This window comes from Prionailurus viverrinus, chromosome D3, assembly GCF_022837055.1.
Source record: "Prionailurus viverrinus isolate Anna chromosome D3, UM_Priviv_1.0, whole genome shotgun sequence".
In the NCBI taxonomy this organism is placed as follows: domain Eukaryota; kingdom Metazoa; phylum Chordata; class Mammalia; order Carnivora; family Felidae; genus Prionailurus; species Prionailurus viverrinus.
Window position 1 is genome coordinate 45,152,995 of NC_062572.1, and position 19,025 is coordinate 45,172,019.

The window sequence follows — 19,025 nt, forward strand, 5'->3', positions numbered from 1 at the left end:
AGAGAGAGGGAGACACAGAATCCAAAGCAGGCTCCAGGCTCTGAGCTATCAGCACAGAGCCTGACACAGAGCTTGAACCCACAAACCATAAGATCATGACCTAAGCCGAAGTCAGACGCTTAACCGACTGAACCACCCAGACGCCCCCATTACCACAGAACTATACACCTAAAAATGGCTAAAATGGTAAATTTTATGTTATGTATATTTCATCATCTATACAACACTCTCTTTAGTTAAGTCTTTTGTTTATGTTACCTGTTTTCTTGTCAAGACCCGTACTGATACCTTGATTTACCATAAATTCCTAATTCTAAAGATTAGAAAGACTGCCACTGTCAATTTGTGTAGCAATTTATAGTTTATTAATTATCTCCACATAAAATATCCCATTTGATATTCAGGCAAGAAATCAAATTGGAAGGAGACAGTAGGTTAAAAAATACTATCAAAATTTAAGTTCACTAACTACACAATCAAAAGAAATATGTTTACTTACTTAATGTTTACTTAATATCATGCACACAAAACACACTGTCCACAAAATAACTTTTTAAAAAATAAGAAAAAAATACCTACCAAGCTTTTATCCACATTGGGGCTACTTCGGTTATCATTAGGATTTGCTGAAGATAAGTATCTGAGAGAAAAAGAGTTTTTAGAACTAAAAGAACCAAAAACCTCTTCAATATTCAATAACCAGTAACATATACTACATACTTATTTTTTGGTTTAGTATTGTGCTTGTTCTGCTTCTGAAAAATTGAGTACAAGTTCATGACTCCTTATTTTATATAAAGATTTTATATAAAGATACATATGTATAAAAGTGATACATACATTAAATAAAACCCCCAGTTAGGTCAGAGCAGCACTCTGTAATTATATACCTTACTATCCCTGCAGCCACACATATGACTATTCATACCAAGTAGGATAAATAAAAACTATAAATAGTCTCGAGTTAGTTCAGATTAGGTTTTCGGCCATGAGAGCAGGCTATGGCAGCTTTTGCCACCAAACAAATCACTAAAGTATTTAAAGTTTTTAGAGCTTTTTGCAATAGGGATTGGGGATAAGGAATTGTTGATTTCTACAGAAATGTGCACAGCTTTTCTCTCTGCCCCAAATTACTCTTCAGCCAAGAATGATATTGCCTTTCTGGGCAAAAAAAGTGTTTTTGCCTAAATAGTTAACATAACCTAAGTTCTGGTGATGTCTTGCTAACCTTTTGAGACTCCAAGGCTTTATATTCACTATAAAGGTAGGTAACATATAAGATAGTAGTGATCTTTAAAAGTCTTTAGATATCTTATGAGATTTTTAAACACATCTAAATAGATCATATGAAAAAGATTTTCTAAGCTCTCAAATGTTATATAAAGGTAAGGTACTAGTGCTGCCTTTTCTACTGCTTCTGCTACTTCCTCTACCATGCTACAACTACCACTATTAATACTTCTACCATCACCACCACTATAGTTGCCACCGTGGTCAATCAGTAGAACACTCTCAAAAAGATATCAAATAGCTCCATATACTTCCTAGCTGTTTTAGGGCAACTGATAATGCACTACATATTCACTACTAGTAAAAAACAGAAGATAAGTTCCTTTAAGAGTATTCTAAAAAAAAAAAAAAGGAAAATATGCCATTTTTATGTTTTCCTTGGAAAATTATTCAGATCAACTAGAGAATAAAATAATCAGAAGACAGTTTTTAGGCACTGTGTAGCAGGTTTGTAGAAAAAAGGTCTCATGTAACAAATGACAAATTCTAGATGTAGTACAATTTCATTCCATTAACTACTGTCTCAGAAATTCAGTGTGAGATTCCACATTATGTGATGTAAATAAAAGCATATGGCAATGCCAGTAGAATCTGAATTAGATAGGAAATCAGACCATTTTCTAAGAGATCTTCTAAATTTTAATATGCTATATAAGTTGAAGTTAATATTTAGCCTCTGCAAAGTTAATAATATAACTTTCTCAAAATGCAGCACTGGAAATTAAGGACACCAAATGTACGCATCCATTCATTCTTTCACTCCCCACCCCCCCAAGTTCTTTTGTATATTACATTGTTGCTTTCATATAGAATCTGGTCATTTGGATAGCTCTTTATGAGAGGTTTTAGATTATTACAAATGTAGCTAGAAGTTTAACCTTTAGACTATTAACAATCTTTGTTCATTTCGCTGTATTTCAGCAATAAAGATCTCTACCCTTGGTAACTGAAAGTATATTTGGATTTCAGGAGTAAGAATTTCAGAAGTTTTCTATTTCATGCCAATAACTCAAATTATACTTACATTTTATACTAAGGCTAATCAGTATTTTGCTGATTCTTTAAGATCAACCACACCTTCGACCATGTTATAAACAATTACTAAACAACACTATATTATGCAATAAGGTGGTGGTACTGAAGAACAGAGTACAATTTCTGTTTTTGAGAAACTCAGAAATTAGTTTGGAATATGCAACATATGGATGCCAGGAAAAACTAGAGAACATAATCAAGTATGTGACAATGTACTACAAATAGTATGTATAATGTTTATTTAATTCAAGATTACTTTTATATTAATAAACCTAAAAAAAGTGATTAACTGATATAACTACATAAAATCCAAAAACACTGGGGGTGGGGGGGTGTTTATATCAACATTACAACTGTTCAGAAAGCAAGCCAGAGGATAACTGATAAAAGGTACAAAAATATACAGACAGGAAGACAGAAAGAAAGAACTCTTTAGCAAAAACCACTCTGAAAAACTTGTCTGTGTATTTTTTTTCCCTCTGTGTATTTCAATATAAAATAGCTACAATGTCATATTCACGAATATTGTGGGAAAAGGATTAAAATACTGGACTTTTCTTAGAATCAAAGTCAAGTACTACCTGCCTGGTTGGTGATACAACAAAAAGTGTTCAGTACTATCTTACAGTTGTATTATTGGAGAAATCTCATAAGGCAGGACTAATCTGCCTTCCTGTTTTCTAAACTTGGCCTGAATAGGGTCTTATAAAAAAGTTTTGACTAAAATGACAAAATGCTACACTTGAAAATATATCCATTTCCTCACTAGTGTACGAGCATCTTAAGAGAAGGTACTAATAACTATATCTTATTCATCTTTCTCCCTACGTGCTTATTCATCTTTGTCTCCCTGACAAAAAATAAGTTGGCAAATATGTTTGTTTGAATGAATGAATGAATGCTCAACATACTGAAATTATGTTAAATGTTTAATTTGTTTCTCATATCGATTTGAAGACTAAAGCTAACATTAGCTCATACTAATAACAGTTAACACTGAGTGCTTATTCCATGCAAAGCATTGTTCTGTTCTACTGCATTGATATAATGAACCCTTACAATAATCCTATGAGATAAGTATCATCGTCATCATCATTATCCCTATTTTTGAGAAAATGGAAGCACAAAAGGTTGAAGTTATTTGCCCAAGGTCACAAGGTCTAAATGCTGTAAGATATGGTGAATTCATTTAGTGGTTTCTGGGGAGGGATCACTTAATTTTTGAATTACTAAAGCTTACAGGCCTTTGTAACATCAATATAGTGATGATAATGCTAGAAAACTATATGTTCTTCCAAAGTGTATCATAAAACCAGAATTCTTTGGATAACAAGATTAACTAAAATATAAGTATTAATAGAATCTTTTATTAATTACTGTAACTTTTTTTTTTTTAACATTTATTTATTTTTGAGACAGAGAGAGACAGAGCATGAATGGGGGAGGGTCAGAGAGAGGGAGACACAGAATCTGAAACAGGCTCCAGGCTCTGAGCTGTCAGCACAGAGCCTGACGCGGGGCTCGAACTCACGGACCGCGAGATCATGACCTGAGCCGAAGTCGGCCGCTTAACCGACTGAGCCACCCAGGCGCCCCGACTGCTGTAACTTTAACACATATATAGTGCATCATTCAGTAAATGATTTCTGAAACACAATATCCTGATCATGGATGAGTCTAAAAGAAATGAAATATGGAATAATACAAGTATCATACATCACTGAAAAATGGCATATTAAGATATCTCTTCATATACCATTAAATGTTCTTAAAGTGACTTTGAGATATCCCTAAGAAAATAATAGACTACAAAATTAGTACTTACCCCTAAAATCAATGTTTAGCATACTTACCTACGATTGCTATAATACGTAAATCCTACAAAAGGTAACTGATTGCCAACAAAAGCTTTAGGTATAGGGAATGTTTCTTCATCTCCTTTATCTTCTTCCAAGTCATCAAAATTACTTGTATCAATGTCGCTACTTAAATCAGGTACAACTGGCGCTACAGCTAAAAATGGAAACAAAATTAGTAGTTTACTTCAAATTTAATATAAAAATAAAGTGAAGCAAAGATTCCATACCAACTACTAAGTTTCTTACATACAAATAAGTTGCCAACCAAATTCCAAATGGGTTGAATCCTATTTCACCCAATTTTATTAGGGCTATTAATCAACTGATATTGACCATTACAATTCTATGAAACAATCATCTCCTATAATTATCATCTATACTTCAAGTTTAATTTGAATATTGCAAGTATAAAGGTTTTAGAATATACCATAATATAAATATGCAAAAACAGTCAGGACTCTACAAAAGACTTTGCAGAAACCACAGCATAATAAATTGTACTCAAAACTGATTGATTTCAAATGAAACAAACTAGAAATCAAGGTTACCTACCTCTTAGTAGTCCTGGATATAACATTTGGTACTGAAATATATTTATTAATCTAGAATTAGATGGTTAGTATCCACCCCTCCCCCCAACTCAATATCTCTATAAGACTAAGTCACAAGGAGCAATGTATTTTGAATTTTATTTTCAGTCTAGCTACCTTCCCTGAATCAAGTCATTAAATGATGACTCCATGAGGTATTTATGAAATGGCTGTTAGGAAAAGAGGGTAGAGATACAAAACATGCACACAGAATCTTCAAGAGTTATAAATGTGATGGAGAGCAAGACTCATAAAAATTTTTTGTAAGTTTATTTATTTTGAGAGACAGAGAGAGAGCGTGTGCTCGTGCACTCACAAGTGGGGGAGGGGCAAAGAGAGAGAATCCCAAGCAATCTGCATACCAGCAGCACAGACACCAACATGGGGCTCAAACCCAGGATCTGTGAGATCATGACCTGAACTGAAACCAAGAGTCAGACACTCAGCCAACAAAGCCACCCAGGCCCCTCATCTAATAAGTACATACGGCAATGCTTAAATCGTCATAATATGGGAGAAAATAACATGAAACTAATATTACCACTATTTTATTTTGGAACTTGAATAGGCTACAGAGAATACACCTAAAAATACATTTTAGAGAAAAAGCTTTTTAAAGATACAGTAGTATTAATAAAACATTATGGAAATATCAACTAAACATTGAATAATTATTTTAGATATAATCATCTCATGTTTCTTTAAAAAAGATGAAGATGAGCAACAAAAAATAATTGACCTGGTTTCACAGTCTTAATCTTTTATATAAAGGAATCATTTTTCTAATGAATTATCTGGGTATTCCAGGCAAGAAATAACTATTGATGCGCATCACAGTGAAATATCTGATGAATCTGAGAATGAAACATATTTAACCCAAAGAAGCTATAATATTAACTAAAAATGAATGAGAAAAGACCTTTTCCACCATTCTCTCTTCTTAATGACCAGGAGAACTGCAGTCCTGACTAGACACTTCTAGCTTCCTAATACTACTAACTGCCTAATTTGTAAAATGAAGTGGGAGGAAAGTTGCTTCTTCTTATAAAGTATGTAAGCCAATTATGGTCTTGGCATAAATTGTACTTTTAAACAGTGGTTCTCATTTTTAAACCAACTTTGCCCCCCTGTGGGACATTTGGCAATGACTGAGCTCTTATAACTGAGGGAAGTATGCTCCTGGCATCTAGTGGGTAGAGACCAGGGAACCACTAAACATCCAAGAAAGTTCAGGGTAAGCCACACACAAAAAGACTTATCTGGTCTAGTGTTGAGGCTAAAAACCCTACTTGAAAATTATCATATAAGAATGATTTTAAAAGGAAGCAGAGCATGCTTGGTGATTTTTTTCTTGCTGTTTCAGATGTATCTAGTCTTTTCATAGATAACACAGTAGGGGCACCTCGGTGACTCAGTTAAGCGCCTTACTCTTGATTTCAGTTCAGGTTGTGATCTCATGCCCATGAGACTGAGCCCTGTATCAGGCTCCACACTGAGCGTGGAGCCTGCTTAAGATTCTCTCTCTTGTTCCCTCTGTCCTTATCCCCTGCTCACATGTGCTCTCTCTCAAACATTAATAAATAAGGAAATACAGATAACATGCCATTTCAGAACAGTTTTAAAATGGGACAAATTCTGTTTAAATTTTGAGGTACAAGTAGGGGAAATCCTGGGAGAATTATAAAAGTAATATTTCTTCTACTTTCAAAGTAAAACATTTAGGCTTTATAGATACCATATCATCACATCAGAACTAATAAATAAGAGTAAGTATAAAGATAGCTTTACAGAATTACCATTGATATATACAGTAGTCTATTTATAAAAATTTACCTTTCAATAAATAACTGGGAATATAGGAACCATGTTCTATAAGAAAGAATCCAGGTGATGCCATAAAAACATGGCAGAGTAAGGAACTCTAAGAAGCTACCTTTCCACTGAAATAACTATTATGCAGGCAAAAACTATCATAAGCAACTTTTTCATAACTCTGAAATCTAAGAAAATACTTGCAACAAGCAGGGGAATGTTTAATGAAGAGAGAAGCTAGTAAATGTTGGCATTCCGGGAACTGTAACTGGCTGACCAATGAGATAATAATGGGAAAGGAACTTCAGGGGTCACACATGACAAAGAATACAGACTTTGTAAAAACAGTCTGGAAAAGTCACTAAACAAATGGATGACTGAAGCCCACAGCAAGCAATAATAGCAAACCTGGAAGGGGAGAAATCGGATTTCCAGAGTTTATAACACTGTAATATTTATTATGTCCAGTTTTTAATAAAAAGTTACAAAGCATATTAAGAAACAGAAAAAGTAAGGCCTATTCACAGAAAATGACAGAAAAATCTCTGAGGAAACCCAGGTATTAGATTTATTAAACAAAGACTTTAAATAAACTGCCTTAAATGTGCTCAAGGAAACCATGGACAAAAACTAACTGAGGAGTATGATATCTTAACAAACAGAACATACCAAAAAGGAAAAAGAGGGAACCAAATAGAAATTCTGGTACTGAAAAGTACAATAGCTAAAAGTAAAAATGTACAAGGGTTCAACAGCAGATTTGAGTAGGCAGAGGAACCAGTGAACTTAAAGATAGGACCATTGAAATTATCAAGTAGAGGAAAAGAAGCAAACAATGAAAAAGTCAACTTTTGGGACACCATAAATCATACCAACATATACATTAGGAAAGTCCCAGGGAAGTAGAGAAAGGGGCAGAAAGAATATTTAAAGAAATAATGGCTCCAAACTAACCAACTGATGAAATTTAAGAATCTATACATTTAAGAACTCCAAGTAAGAAATTCAGATCCACACCATGACATGTTATAATAAACGTTGAAAAGACAAAGAATCTTGAAAACAACAGAAAACTGACTTATCATACATCAGAAATCCTCAATAAGATCAAGAGCCTATTTCTAAGCAAAAACATTGAGGGTCAGAAGGCAGTGGAATGACATATTTTAAAGTGCTGAAAGAAAACAACAGTCAAGCAAGAATTCTATATCCAGCAAAATTATCTTCAAAAATGCAGGGAAATTAAGATATCCCCAGATAAAAGAAAGAGGAGTTTGTTGCTAGTAAACCTGTCTGGCAAGAAATGTTAGAGTTTTTAAGGTTTAAATGAAAGGACACTAGACACTAACTCAAACCTTTACAAAGAAATAAAGAAATAAAAGTAACTACACTGATAAATGTAAGAGCCAGCTTTATATATTTTTGTTATATAATCTACTTTAAAAAATAAATAAATAAATCCACTTTTCCCCCTATATGACTTAAAATAAAATGCGTAAAATAATTATAAATTTATGTTAATGAGCACAGAATATATACAGATACAATTTGTGACAACAACATAGAAGAAAATAGATCTGTATAGAAGCAATTTTTGTATGCTTGTGACAGTAAACTGTATCAATTCAACCTAGACTGTTATCAGTTTAGGATGTTAAATATAATCCCCAGGATGATGACATAAGAAAATGACAATATATGGAAAAGGAATTAAGAGAGGGAATCAAAACAGTACACTATAAAACAATCCATTAAATACAAAAGAAGGCAATGATGTAGGAGATGAGGAACAGAAAAAAATCAGACATACAGAAAATAGAACAATGGCAGATGTCTTTACATACAGTATTCACTTTAAATGTAAACGAATTAGTCACTAATAAAACGTAGAGATCTGAAAAATGGATTAATAAAATTGATCCAATTATATGCAGTGTACAGACACTCACTTTAGATCCACAGACATAAAAATGTTAAAAGAATTAAAGATATTCCATGGAAAAAAGAGCTGACGTGGTTATACTAACATCAGACAAAATCAGTAAAATGGTTAGAAGAGACAAAGAAAAACAGGACATATTGATGACATCGATAAAACGGTCAACTCATCAAGAAGGTGCAACAATTATAAACAACACATTAACAACACAGCTCCAAAATATTTGTAGTAAAAAATGACATAAATGGAGAAACAGACAGTTCTAAAATAATGGGGTCATCAATAACCCACTTTCAATAAATGAACTAAACAATTAAACAGGAGATGAATAAGAAAATGCAAGACTTGAGCAACATCATAAATGAATTAGATGTAACAGACGTACAAAGCTCACTCCACCACCAAGAGCAGAATACAAACTGCACATGACACATTCTCCAGAACTATATGTTAGATCAAAAAAACAACTTAAGCAATTTAGAGAGACTGAAATCATACAAACCAGTCACTATGGAATGAAACAAGATCAATAATAGAAGAAACACCAGAAGGTTCACAAGTATGTTGAAAATAATATGCTTTCTTTTTTGTTAAGTTTTTATTTAAAAATTTTTTTTTTTAACATTTATTTATTTTTGAGACAGAGAGAGAGAGAGCATGAACGGGGGGAGGGCCAGAGAGAGAGGGAGACACAGAATCTGAAGCAGGCTCCAGGCTCTGAGCTGTCAGCACAGAGCCTGATGCGGGGCTCGAACTCACGGACCGTGAGATCGCGACCTGAGTGAAGTCGGACGCTCAACCGACTGAGCCACCAGGCGCCCCTAAGTTTTTATTTAAATTCCGGTTAGTTTATATACAGTATAGTATTAGTTTCAGGAGTAGAATTTAGTGATTCATCACTTACATATAACACCCAATGCTCATCACAACAAGTGCCCTCCTTAATACCCATCACCCATCTAACCCATCACCCACCCACATCCCATCCAGCAACCCTCAGTTCATTCTCTATAGGTAAGAGTCTGTTTCTTGGTCTGTTTCTCTTTTTTTCTTCATTTGTTGTGTTTCTTAAATTCCACATATGAGTGAAATCATATGGTATGTGTCTTTCTCTGACTTATTCCACTTAGCATAATATATTCCAGCTCCATCCACATCATTGCAAATAGCAAATTTCATTTAAAAAAAAAAGTTATTTATTTAAATAATCTCTACACCCCACGTGCGGCTCGAACTCATGACCCTGAGATCAAAAGTCCACATGCTCTTCTGACTGAGCCAGCCAAACACCCAAAGATTTCATTCATTTTGGTGGCTGAATAATATTCCACTGTGTGTGTGTGGTATCTTCTTTTTCCATTCATCAGTTGATGTACATGGGGTTCTTTCCACAATTTGGCTACTGTTGATAAGGCTGCTGTAAACATCAGGCTGCATATATTCCTTTGAAGCAGTATTTTTGCATCCTTTGGGAAAATACCTAGTAGTGTAATGGCTGGGTCATAGGGTAGTTGTATCTTTAACCTTTTGAGCAAACTCCATACTGTGTTCCAGAGTGGCTGCACCAGTTTGCATTCCTACCAACAGTGTAAGAAGGTTCCCCCTTCTCCACTTCCTTGACAACATCTTTTGTTTCCAGTGTTGTTAGTCTGAGCCATTCTGACAGGTGTGAGGTGGTATCTCATTGTAGTTTTGATGTGTATTTCCTTGATGATGAGTGATGTTGAGCATCTTTTCATGTGTCTGTTAGCCATCTGGATGTCTTCATTGGAAAAATGTCTATTCATGTCTTCTGCTCATTTATTAACTGGATTATTTGTTTTTTGGGTGTTGAGTTTGATTAAGTTCATTATAGATTTTAGATACTAATCCTTTGTTGGATATGTCATTCGCAAATATCTTCTCCCATTCTAAAGACTGTCTTTTAGTTTTTTTGACTACTTCCTTTGCTGTGCAGAAGCTTTTTATCTTGATAAAGTCTCAATAGTTCATTTTTGCTTTTGTTTCCCTTGCCTCCAGAGATGTATCTAGTAAGAAGTTGCTACAGTTGATGTCAAAGAGATTAAAATAACATATTCTTTAAAAAAAAAAACAAACAAGGAGTCAAAGAAGAAATCACAAGGGAGATTAGAAAAAATGCATTGAGACAAATAAAAATGAACAACAACCAAAACTTAAAGGATTCTGCAAAAGCAGTACTCAGAAAAATTTTAGTTGTAAATGCCTATGTAAAAAAAGGAGAAAGATCTCTTGGGGGATCTGACTTTTTTTTTTCAATGTTTTATTTAATTGAGAGAGAGAGACAGAGAGAGAGAGAGAGAGAAAGAGAGAGAGAGAGAACAAGAGAAAACAAGCGGGGAGAGGGGCACACAGAGAGAGGAAGACACAGAATCGGAAACAGGCTCCAGGCTCCGAACTGTCAGCACAGAGCCAATGTCGGGCTCCAGCTTGTAAACTGCAAGATCATAACCTGAGCCAAAGTCTGTCGCTTACTGACTGAGCCACCCAGGCACCCCATAAGCATCCAACTCTTGATCCTGGCTCAGGTCATGATCTTGTAGTTCAAGTTCGAGTCCTATATTGGACTCTGTACTAATGGTGCAGAGCCCACTTGGGATTCTGTCTCTCTTCCTCTCTGCCCCTTCCCCTCTTGTGTTCTCTCTTTCAAAATAAATAAACAAACTTAAAAAGAGAGAAAGAGAAAGGTCTCAAATCGATAGCCCAGCTGTCACCCTAAGGAACTAGGAAAAAAGAGCAAACTAAGCCCAGAGCTTAGTTTGGAAAGAAACAACCGTAAGGAAAGAAACAACAGAGATTAGAGTAGCAGATAAACAAAATTAAGAATAGAAAATTAATAGCGAAATTAACAAAACCAATAACTACTTTTTAAAAAAGAATCAACAAAATTGACAAATCTTTTAGCAGACTAAGGGGAAAAAACAGAAGACACAAATCAGAAATGAAAGTAGTCAAACTTCAAGCTGTAGTCCTAAGCTATAATCATCAAGACAGTACAGTACTGGCACAAAAACAGACACTCAAATCAATGGAACAAAATAGAGAATCCAGAAATGGACCCACAAATGTATGGCCAACTAATCTTTGACAAAGCAGGAAAGAATGTTCAATGGAATAAAGACAGTCTCTTCAGGAAGTGGTGCTGGGAAAACTGGACAGCAACATGCAGAAAAATGAACCTGGACTACTTCCTCACACCATACACAAAAATAAACTCAAGATGGATGAAAGACCTAAATGTAAGACAGGAAGCCATCAAAATCCACGAAGCCAAAACCTCTTTAATCTTGGCCACAGCAACTTCTTACTCAACATGTCTCTGGAGTCAAGGGAAACAAAAGCAAAAATCAACTATTGGGACCTCAAAAAATAAAGCGCTTCTGCACAGTGAAGGAAACAATCAGCAAAACTATAAGGCAACCAACGGAATGGGAGAAGATATTTGCAAACGACATATCAGATAAAGAGTTGAGTATCCAAAATCTATAAAGAACTTATCAAACTCAACACCCACCCCCCCAAAAAAATATCCAGTGAAGAAATGGGCAAAAGACATGAATAGACACTTCTCCAAAGACTACATCCACATGGCCAACCAACACATGAAAAAATGTTCCACATCACTCATCATCAGGGAAATACAAATCAAAACCACAATGAGATACCACCTCACACCTGTCAGAATGGCTAACATTAATAACTCAGGCAACAATAGATGTTGGTGAAGATGTGGAGAAAGAGGATCTCTTTTTGCACTGCTGGTGGGAATGCAAACTGGTGCAGCCACTCTGGAAAACAGTATGGAGGTTCCTCAAAAAGTTAAAAATAGAACTACCCTATGATCCAACAACTGCACTACCAGGTATTTATCCAAGAGATATGGGCATGCTGTTTCAAAGGGGCACATGCATACCAATGTTTATAGCAGCACTATCAACAATAGCCAAAGTATGGAAAGAACCCAAATATCCATCGATGGATGAATGGATAAAGAAGAGGTGGTATATACATACAATGGAGTATTACTCGGCAATCAAAAGAATGAAATCTTCCATTTGCAACTACGTGGATGGAGCTAGAGGGTATTATGCTAAGCGAAATTAGAGAAAGACAAATATCGTATGACTTCACTCACATGAGGACCTTAAGAGACAAAACAGATGAACATAAGGGAAGGGAAACAAAAATAATATAAAAACAGGGAGGAGGACAAAAACATAAGAGACTCAAATATGGAGAACAGACAGAGGGTTACTGGAGGCAGTATGGGAAGAGGGATGGGCTAAATGGGTAAGGGGCATTTTAAAGAATCTACTCCTGAAATACTGTTGCACTATTTGCTAACTTGGATGTAAATTAAAAAAAATAAATTAAATAAAAACAAAAAACAAACAAAAAAAAGTTTTATAGCAGAAGGAAAAAAAAATAAATGAAAGTAGGGACACAATTACCAACCTTTTACAAAGAGTGAATAAGATCAGGAAGCTCATGGAATATCTGCCAAAATTCAAGCTATTTTGTACCCTGCGACCACACCATCAAGGAAGAGATGGTGAAGATTAATTGCCATTATAACTTGTAGATATGTAAGTGGTAAAACTACGAAAAGAAGTAGTATTTGGAAAAGGTATGCAATACTGCTAAAGAAAATTGGAGTGTCAAAAAAGTTAAAAAGAATTATAACTATTACATAATTTTTAAAAGTTTAGCAGGTCAGAGAGGTCAGTTCACAATAAAAGTATTCTTGGTATTTTAGGGGTGGGAAGTAAAGAAGGGGTAGGAAGAGGGAAAGGGAAGCAGAGAACAATAAGTTCTACAGACTTCAATTTTTCTTTCTTTCCTCCTTTTTTTTTTTTTTAACAATAACTATAAAATAGGAGCCATTAGGATTAGGAAAAGATAGCAAAGTGTTTATGTTAAATCTAAGTACACCATAGCAAAATCACAGATAATATAGATTTTTAAAAAGATAGAGAGGGGCGCCTGGGTGGCTCAGTCGGTTAAGCGTCTGACTTCAGCTCAGGTCATGATCTCACGGTTTGTGGGTTTGAGCCCTGCATCGTGCTCTGTGCTGACAGCTTAGAGCCTGGAGCCTGCTTTAGATTCTGTGTTTCCCTCTCTCTCTGCCCCTCCCCCGCTGATGCTCTGTCTCTATCTCTCAAAAATAAACATTAAAAAAATTTTTTAAAAAGATAGAGAAATAACACTAATACTAATAAAATTACCTAATTATAGAAATTCTTTAAAGTTTTATTTAAATCAATAAAGTAATTCATTTTACCTGTTCTTTAAATTAATATAAACAGTTACATTAAGGAGGTATAACAATATCATAAAATGCCATTGATTTGGACTCCCCAATTCCACTAGAAGAACTTTTGTTGGTTTGACCACTGATGTTTTCCTAGTGCCTAAAATAGAATAGTACTCAGAATATAGCAGATGTTCAGTATTTGTTGACTAGGTTACCCCCTCTCCTAATTAATACCAGTTTTTCAGTACACTAAATGAAATATGTCCTCCCTACTGTTTAGAGCGATTTACTCCGTGGTTATTGTATGGTTATTTATGTATCGTTTCACTCTGAAAAATAATTTAAACCAATATGAAAGATACTTTGTTATTTTCTTCATTCGCCTTTTAAATTTTCTTCAGATTATAATTGTATCTGTAAGCTTTCAGCTTTCTTTTGTTTTTTTTTTTTTCAATGTTTATTTTTTTGGGGACAGAGAGAGACAGAGCATGAACGGGGGAGGGGCAGAGAGAGAGGGAAACACAGAATCGGAAACAGGCTCTAGGCTCTGAGCCATCAGCCCAGAGCCTGATGCGGGGCTCGAACTCGCGGACCGCGAGATAGTGACCTGGCTGAAGTCGGACGCTTAACCGACTGCGCCACCCAGGCGCCCCGCTTTCAGCTTTCTTAAACTTCTAAGAGCATAGCTTGAAAAAAAAACCCACAAAATTTTTCAGTGCAACGATTCATCATCCCACTGTCTTCATCCTGGTCTTTACATCAGTTTCTCATGCAGCGTAAAGACAATAATCATGTCACATTTACTTGTCAGGAGGAGGAGGTTCTCTATTTCCCAGTATATAACTATTAATAAATTCTGAGGGTCAAGATGCGCCTGTAGCTTTTCCACATAGCAGGTCGTTCAGTGTCATTCTTTGTAGTAGTATAATTTTTTTAATTCCTCCAAGAATTTATTTCCCCTTTTCCCTCTCAGTCAACTGTATAGCCTGTATACAGTGTATGTGCTGTACCTGAAGGAAATATAACTGTTACTTTAAAAATATTTGATAACTAGGATATTTCACTAATGTTGGCAAAACTACAAACTGCTTCTTCAAAATTAACAAGATTCATTTCTTCTAAGCTTTCCCTCACAGTCTCAACTACACAGGGAGTCATTAAGAAAAGTATGTACTACCTATTTAATTTGTAACTGTTTCTAAAACCACACAGCTGAATTTATTTCCATTATTACTGTTTACTGTTACTGCTACAGCAGGAAGTTAGGAACTGGTATATATTATCCTTTCTGTGAACAGGGAAAAAATTCCTGAGACTTCAACAGGAAAAAGATGAATGCTTGGCCTTCCAAATCCACAAAAAGATGTTGGTCAACTTTGGCACCATTATAATTTTTAGTCCATTATGTTAAACAAGGTTTTCTGTGAATCATTTATAATTTTAACTTTTTTTTTTAAGTAGGGCAATGTCCTAACCTGACTGAAAATGAACTTCTTGCACACTACATATTTTCATTTCTGAACTGCAAGCTGCAAATCTGATGGAATCAAGTATACTGTAATTTCCTGTATCTACATACAAATTAAATTCTGGTATTTATCAATAATAGAACTTTATATTTTATATTTTAAGTTTAGTAAAAACAAGATAACTTGTCCTTTCACAGGAAATATATTTTAATTTAAATTACCCTTTATTAACGTTCTTCACAATGAGATATTTTAATACTAAGACAAAAGGCAATTCAACAAAGATCAAATATCAAAGCATGACTGCTGAGCCTAATTCCACCTCATTTATAGAATATTTCATCTTGGTATCTCAAATGGGATATAAAAGAAGTAGCAATACTATTTTCCCAATATTATCAAATAGTCTCTCTCTAATTAGGGTAGGATAATATACATAACCACATCTGTGTACTTTAGATTTTTATTATACACATATATTAGCATGGAAGTTTCAACAGATTATTTACTACAACTACTTTTGAATATCCACTGTATTGTTCAAGAAAAAAATAACTTACTGTCTCTGAGTGTTTCCCAAGCCCACTGATCATTTTTGAAGAAAAGATGTCGTTTGATTTCTTCCACACCATTTCGTCCTAATCTCACCTCTCTGAATAGAGGGAGAGAAAAAAGTTACTAATCATTTAAGATATTATTATAACCTGTCCAGATATCTTTGTGGACATAATGCTAAAATCTGTGCATGATGATAAAAATAGTTTTATGTCACCTTGAAATTACATTGGTTGTCAGTGTAATTTTCAGCTGAAATTTAAAAACTAGTTGAAGACAGAATCCTGAAGAATTTTTAAAAATATGTATGAGGGGGTGTCTGGGTGGCTCAGTCGGTTAAGTGTCCAGCTCTTGATTTTGGCTCAACTCAGGTAATGATCTCACGGTTGGTGGGTTCAAGCCCTGCATTGGGCTCTGTGCTGTCAGCTTGGGATTCTCTCTCTGCCCCTCCCGCTTGTGCTCTCTCTCTCAATATATTCATATATATATGAAAAACACAGACTTGTTGATACTCGATGACTTTTCTATTGACAACAAAAATACTGATAAATCACTTGCCTTGCTTCATTAGTATCATGAATAAAACAATGCATTTTCTTTTTTTTAATGTTATTCATTTTTTAGAGAGAGAGAGACAGAGCATGAGCAGGGGAGGGGCAGACAGAAAGGGAGACAGGGAATCCAAAGCACACTCCAAACTCTGAGCTGTCAGCACAGAGCCCGACATGGGCTAGAACTCACAAACTGCAAGATCATGACCTAAGCCAAAGTCGGGTGCCCAACCAACTAGTTCACCCAGGTGCCCCATAATACAGTCAATTTTCTTGATAGATTTTCAAAATAGTGGTAGTTATACATTTTTTGCAACCAAGAACTTTACACCAAAAGCTCAGAAAGACATCTTAAATTTAAAATTTCCATTTAATGCCCTATTATAAATATTTGTGACCAGTCAAAAACCAATGACAACTAATTTTTGACATTACTACAAAACTGAGTTTTAATGGGACAAATTACTGACTCCTGGCCTCTTAGGTGTACACAGAGATAAAATGTTTAAAAATGTGCCTTTAGCTGATTTGGAAAGGAGAACTCAACAACTTCTGTTCTCTACTAGAGTGCTTATAAACAAGAATACCCCAAATTCCAAAATTTTTCATGAGTTAAAAGATAAATTGCTTTTGATATAATGTGACATCTTTTTAAGAAGCTTTCACTGGGGTGCCTGGGTGGCTCAGTCAGGTAAGCCTCTGACTTCGGCTCAGGTCATGATCTCCCAGTTCGTAGATTCAAGCCCCACGTCAGGCTCTGTGCTGATAGCTCAGAGCCTAGAATCTGCTTTGGATTCTGTGTCTCCCTCTCTCTCTGCCCCTCCCCTGCTCACACTTTGTCTCTCTGTCTCTCAAAAATAAATAAACATGGGGTGCCTGGGTGGCTCAGTCGGTTGACAGTCTGACTTTCGCTCAGGTCATGATCTTGCAGTTTGTGGGTTCGAGCCCTGCGTCGGGCTCTGTGCTGATGGCTTGGGAGTCCGGAGCCTGCCTCAAATTCTGTTTCTCTCTCTCTCTTTCTCTCTCTCTCTCTCTCTCTCTCTCTGACTCCCCTGCTCATGCTCGCTTGCTCTCTCTCTCTCTCTCTCTCTCTCTCAAGAATTAAAAAAAAAATTTTTTTTTTAAAAGAAGCTTTCACTGACTCTCCCAGGCTGGATCAGGAAACTTCTCCATGGTTGTATGGCACATAAACAGTATTAAACTCAGATCCCCGCGTCAGGCTCTGTGCTGACAGCTCAGAGTTTGGAGCCTGCCTTGGATTGTGTGTCTCCCTCTCTCTCTGCCCCTCCCCGACTCATGCTCTGTCTCAGAAATAAACCTCAAATTTTTTTAAAAAAAATAAATAAACATTAAAAAAAATTGTTTTTTAAAAAAAGGTTTCACTGACTCCCCCAGGCCAGATCAGGGAAACTGTCCATGGTTCTATGGCATATAAACAGTACTAAACTCAGAATGCTTATCTCTCTGTACAATAAATGTCTCATTCGCTTGTCTATTTCCTCCAAAGGACTATGATATAGTGAACAGTGGATGTATATCTTTTTCATTTCTTTATCCCCAGCACCTAACGTACAGCATAGTACTTATAGAGTACATATATTAAATGTAAAAATTTGAAAGACTGTACATTTCAAGCTCTAAAGGAAAAAATGAAGGACAGTAAGTTTATTTTAATTATAATGAATTTAAAATTGAAACATATCTAAAAGCACTAGGCCTCCCAAATATTTAAGTTAACAATATATAAACATAAATATCAAACATAATCTTAGTAAGTCATTTGGTTCATGCTTAAAAAAGTACACCATAAGGGTACACAAAATATGCCATTTGTTTCTAAAACACATACATGCATATACATTTATAAAAAGGCTTACTGAATCAGAAAGACATCATACCAATGACCATCTCTAGAGGAAAGGAGGTAGGAAATACATACTTCTTTACAGCTTTGCACTATTTACTTAATTTCAACAAATATACAGTCATACATAATTAAATCTTTTTTTCCAGCTCTGAGGTACATTTGGCAAAATCTTAAGATATGTAGAGTATAAAGTGATGTTTTGACATTGTGAAAGAACTCTCCCATTGAGTTAATTAATACATCTACCACTTCACATATTTACCCTTTGGTGGGGCGGGGGGGGGGGGGGGTAAGAACATTTAAATTCTACTCTCTTAGCAGATTTCAACTATACAATACTGCATTATCTTAAACAGTATCAAATGGAAGATGCATCATTTTCCCATCACTAAGAAATAAATGTTCCCAATTAAATGAATATATGCCATTGACTAGAAGATGTATTCTAATTTCAGAGATGTTAACATGTATTTAAAAAACCCTCAGGGGATGCCTGGGTGGCTCAGTCGGTTAAGCGTCCGACTTCAGCTCAGGTCACGATCTCACGGTCCGTGAGTTCGAGCCCTGCGTCGGGCTCTGGGCTGATGGCTCAGAGCCTGGAGCCTGCTTCCGATTCTGTGTCTCCCTCTCTCTCTGCCCCTGCCCCATTCATGCTCTGTCTCTCTCTGTCTCAAAAATAAATAAACGTTAAAAAAAAAATTAAAAAAAAAAACCCTCAGACTCAAGAAAATGTAATTTTTATACTTAACCAAGGTAAAAATTCAACAATGAAATTTAAAAAAATCA

The 19,025-nt window shown here is 35.4% G+C and overlaps 1 protein-coding gene across 3 annotated transcripts in view; it reads right to left on the reverse strand.

The window, feature by feature from the left end:
* Positions 1 to 19,025, reverse strand: part of ROCK1 (Rho associated coiled-coil containing protein kinase 1) — a 163,735-nt gene that overhangs the window by 79,099 nt on the left and 65,611 nt on the right. For all 3 annotated transcript variants that reach the window (XM_047826941.1, XM_047826940.1, XM_047826939.1), the window contains exons 9-11: positions 15,827 to 15,918; positions 4,179 to 4,338; positions 580 to 640 (exon numbers count right to left, since the gene is read on the reverse strand). In XM_047826941.1, the coding sequence (XP_047682897.1) occupies positions 580 to 640; positions 4,179 to 4,338; positions 15,827 to 15,918 (313 nt within the window). The remainder of the gene's footprint in view (positions 1 to 579; positions 641 to 4,178; positions 4,339 to 15,826; positions 15,919 to 19,025) is intronic.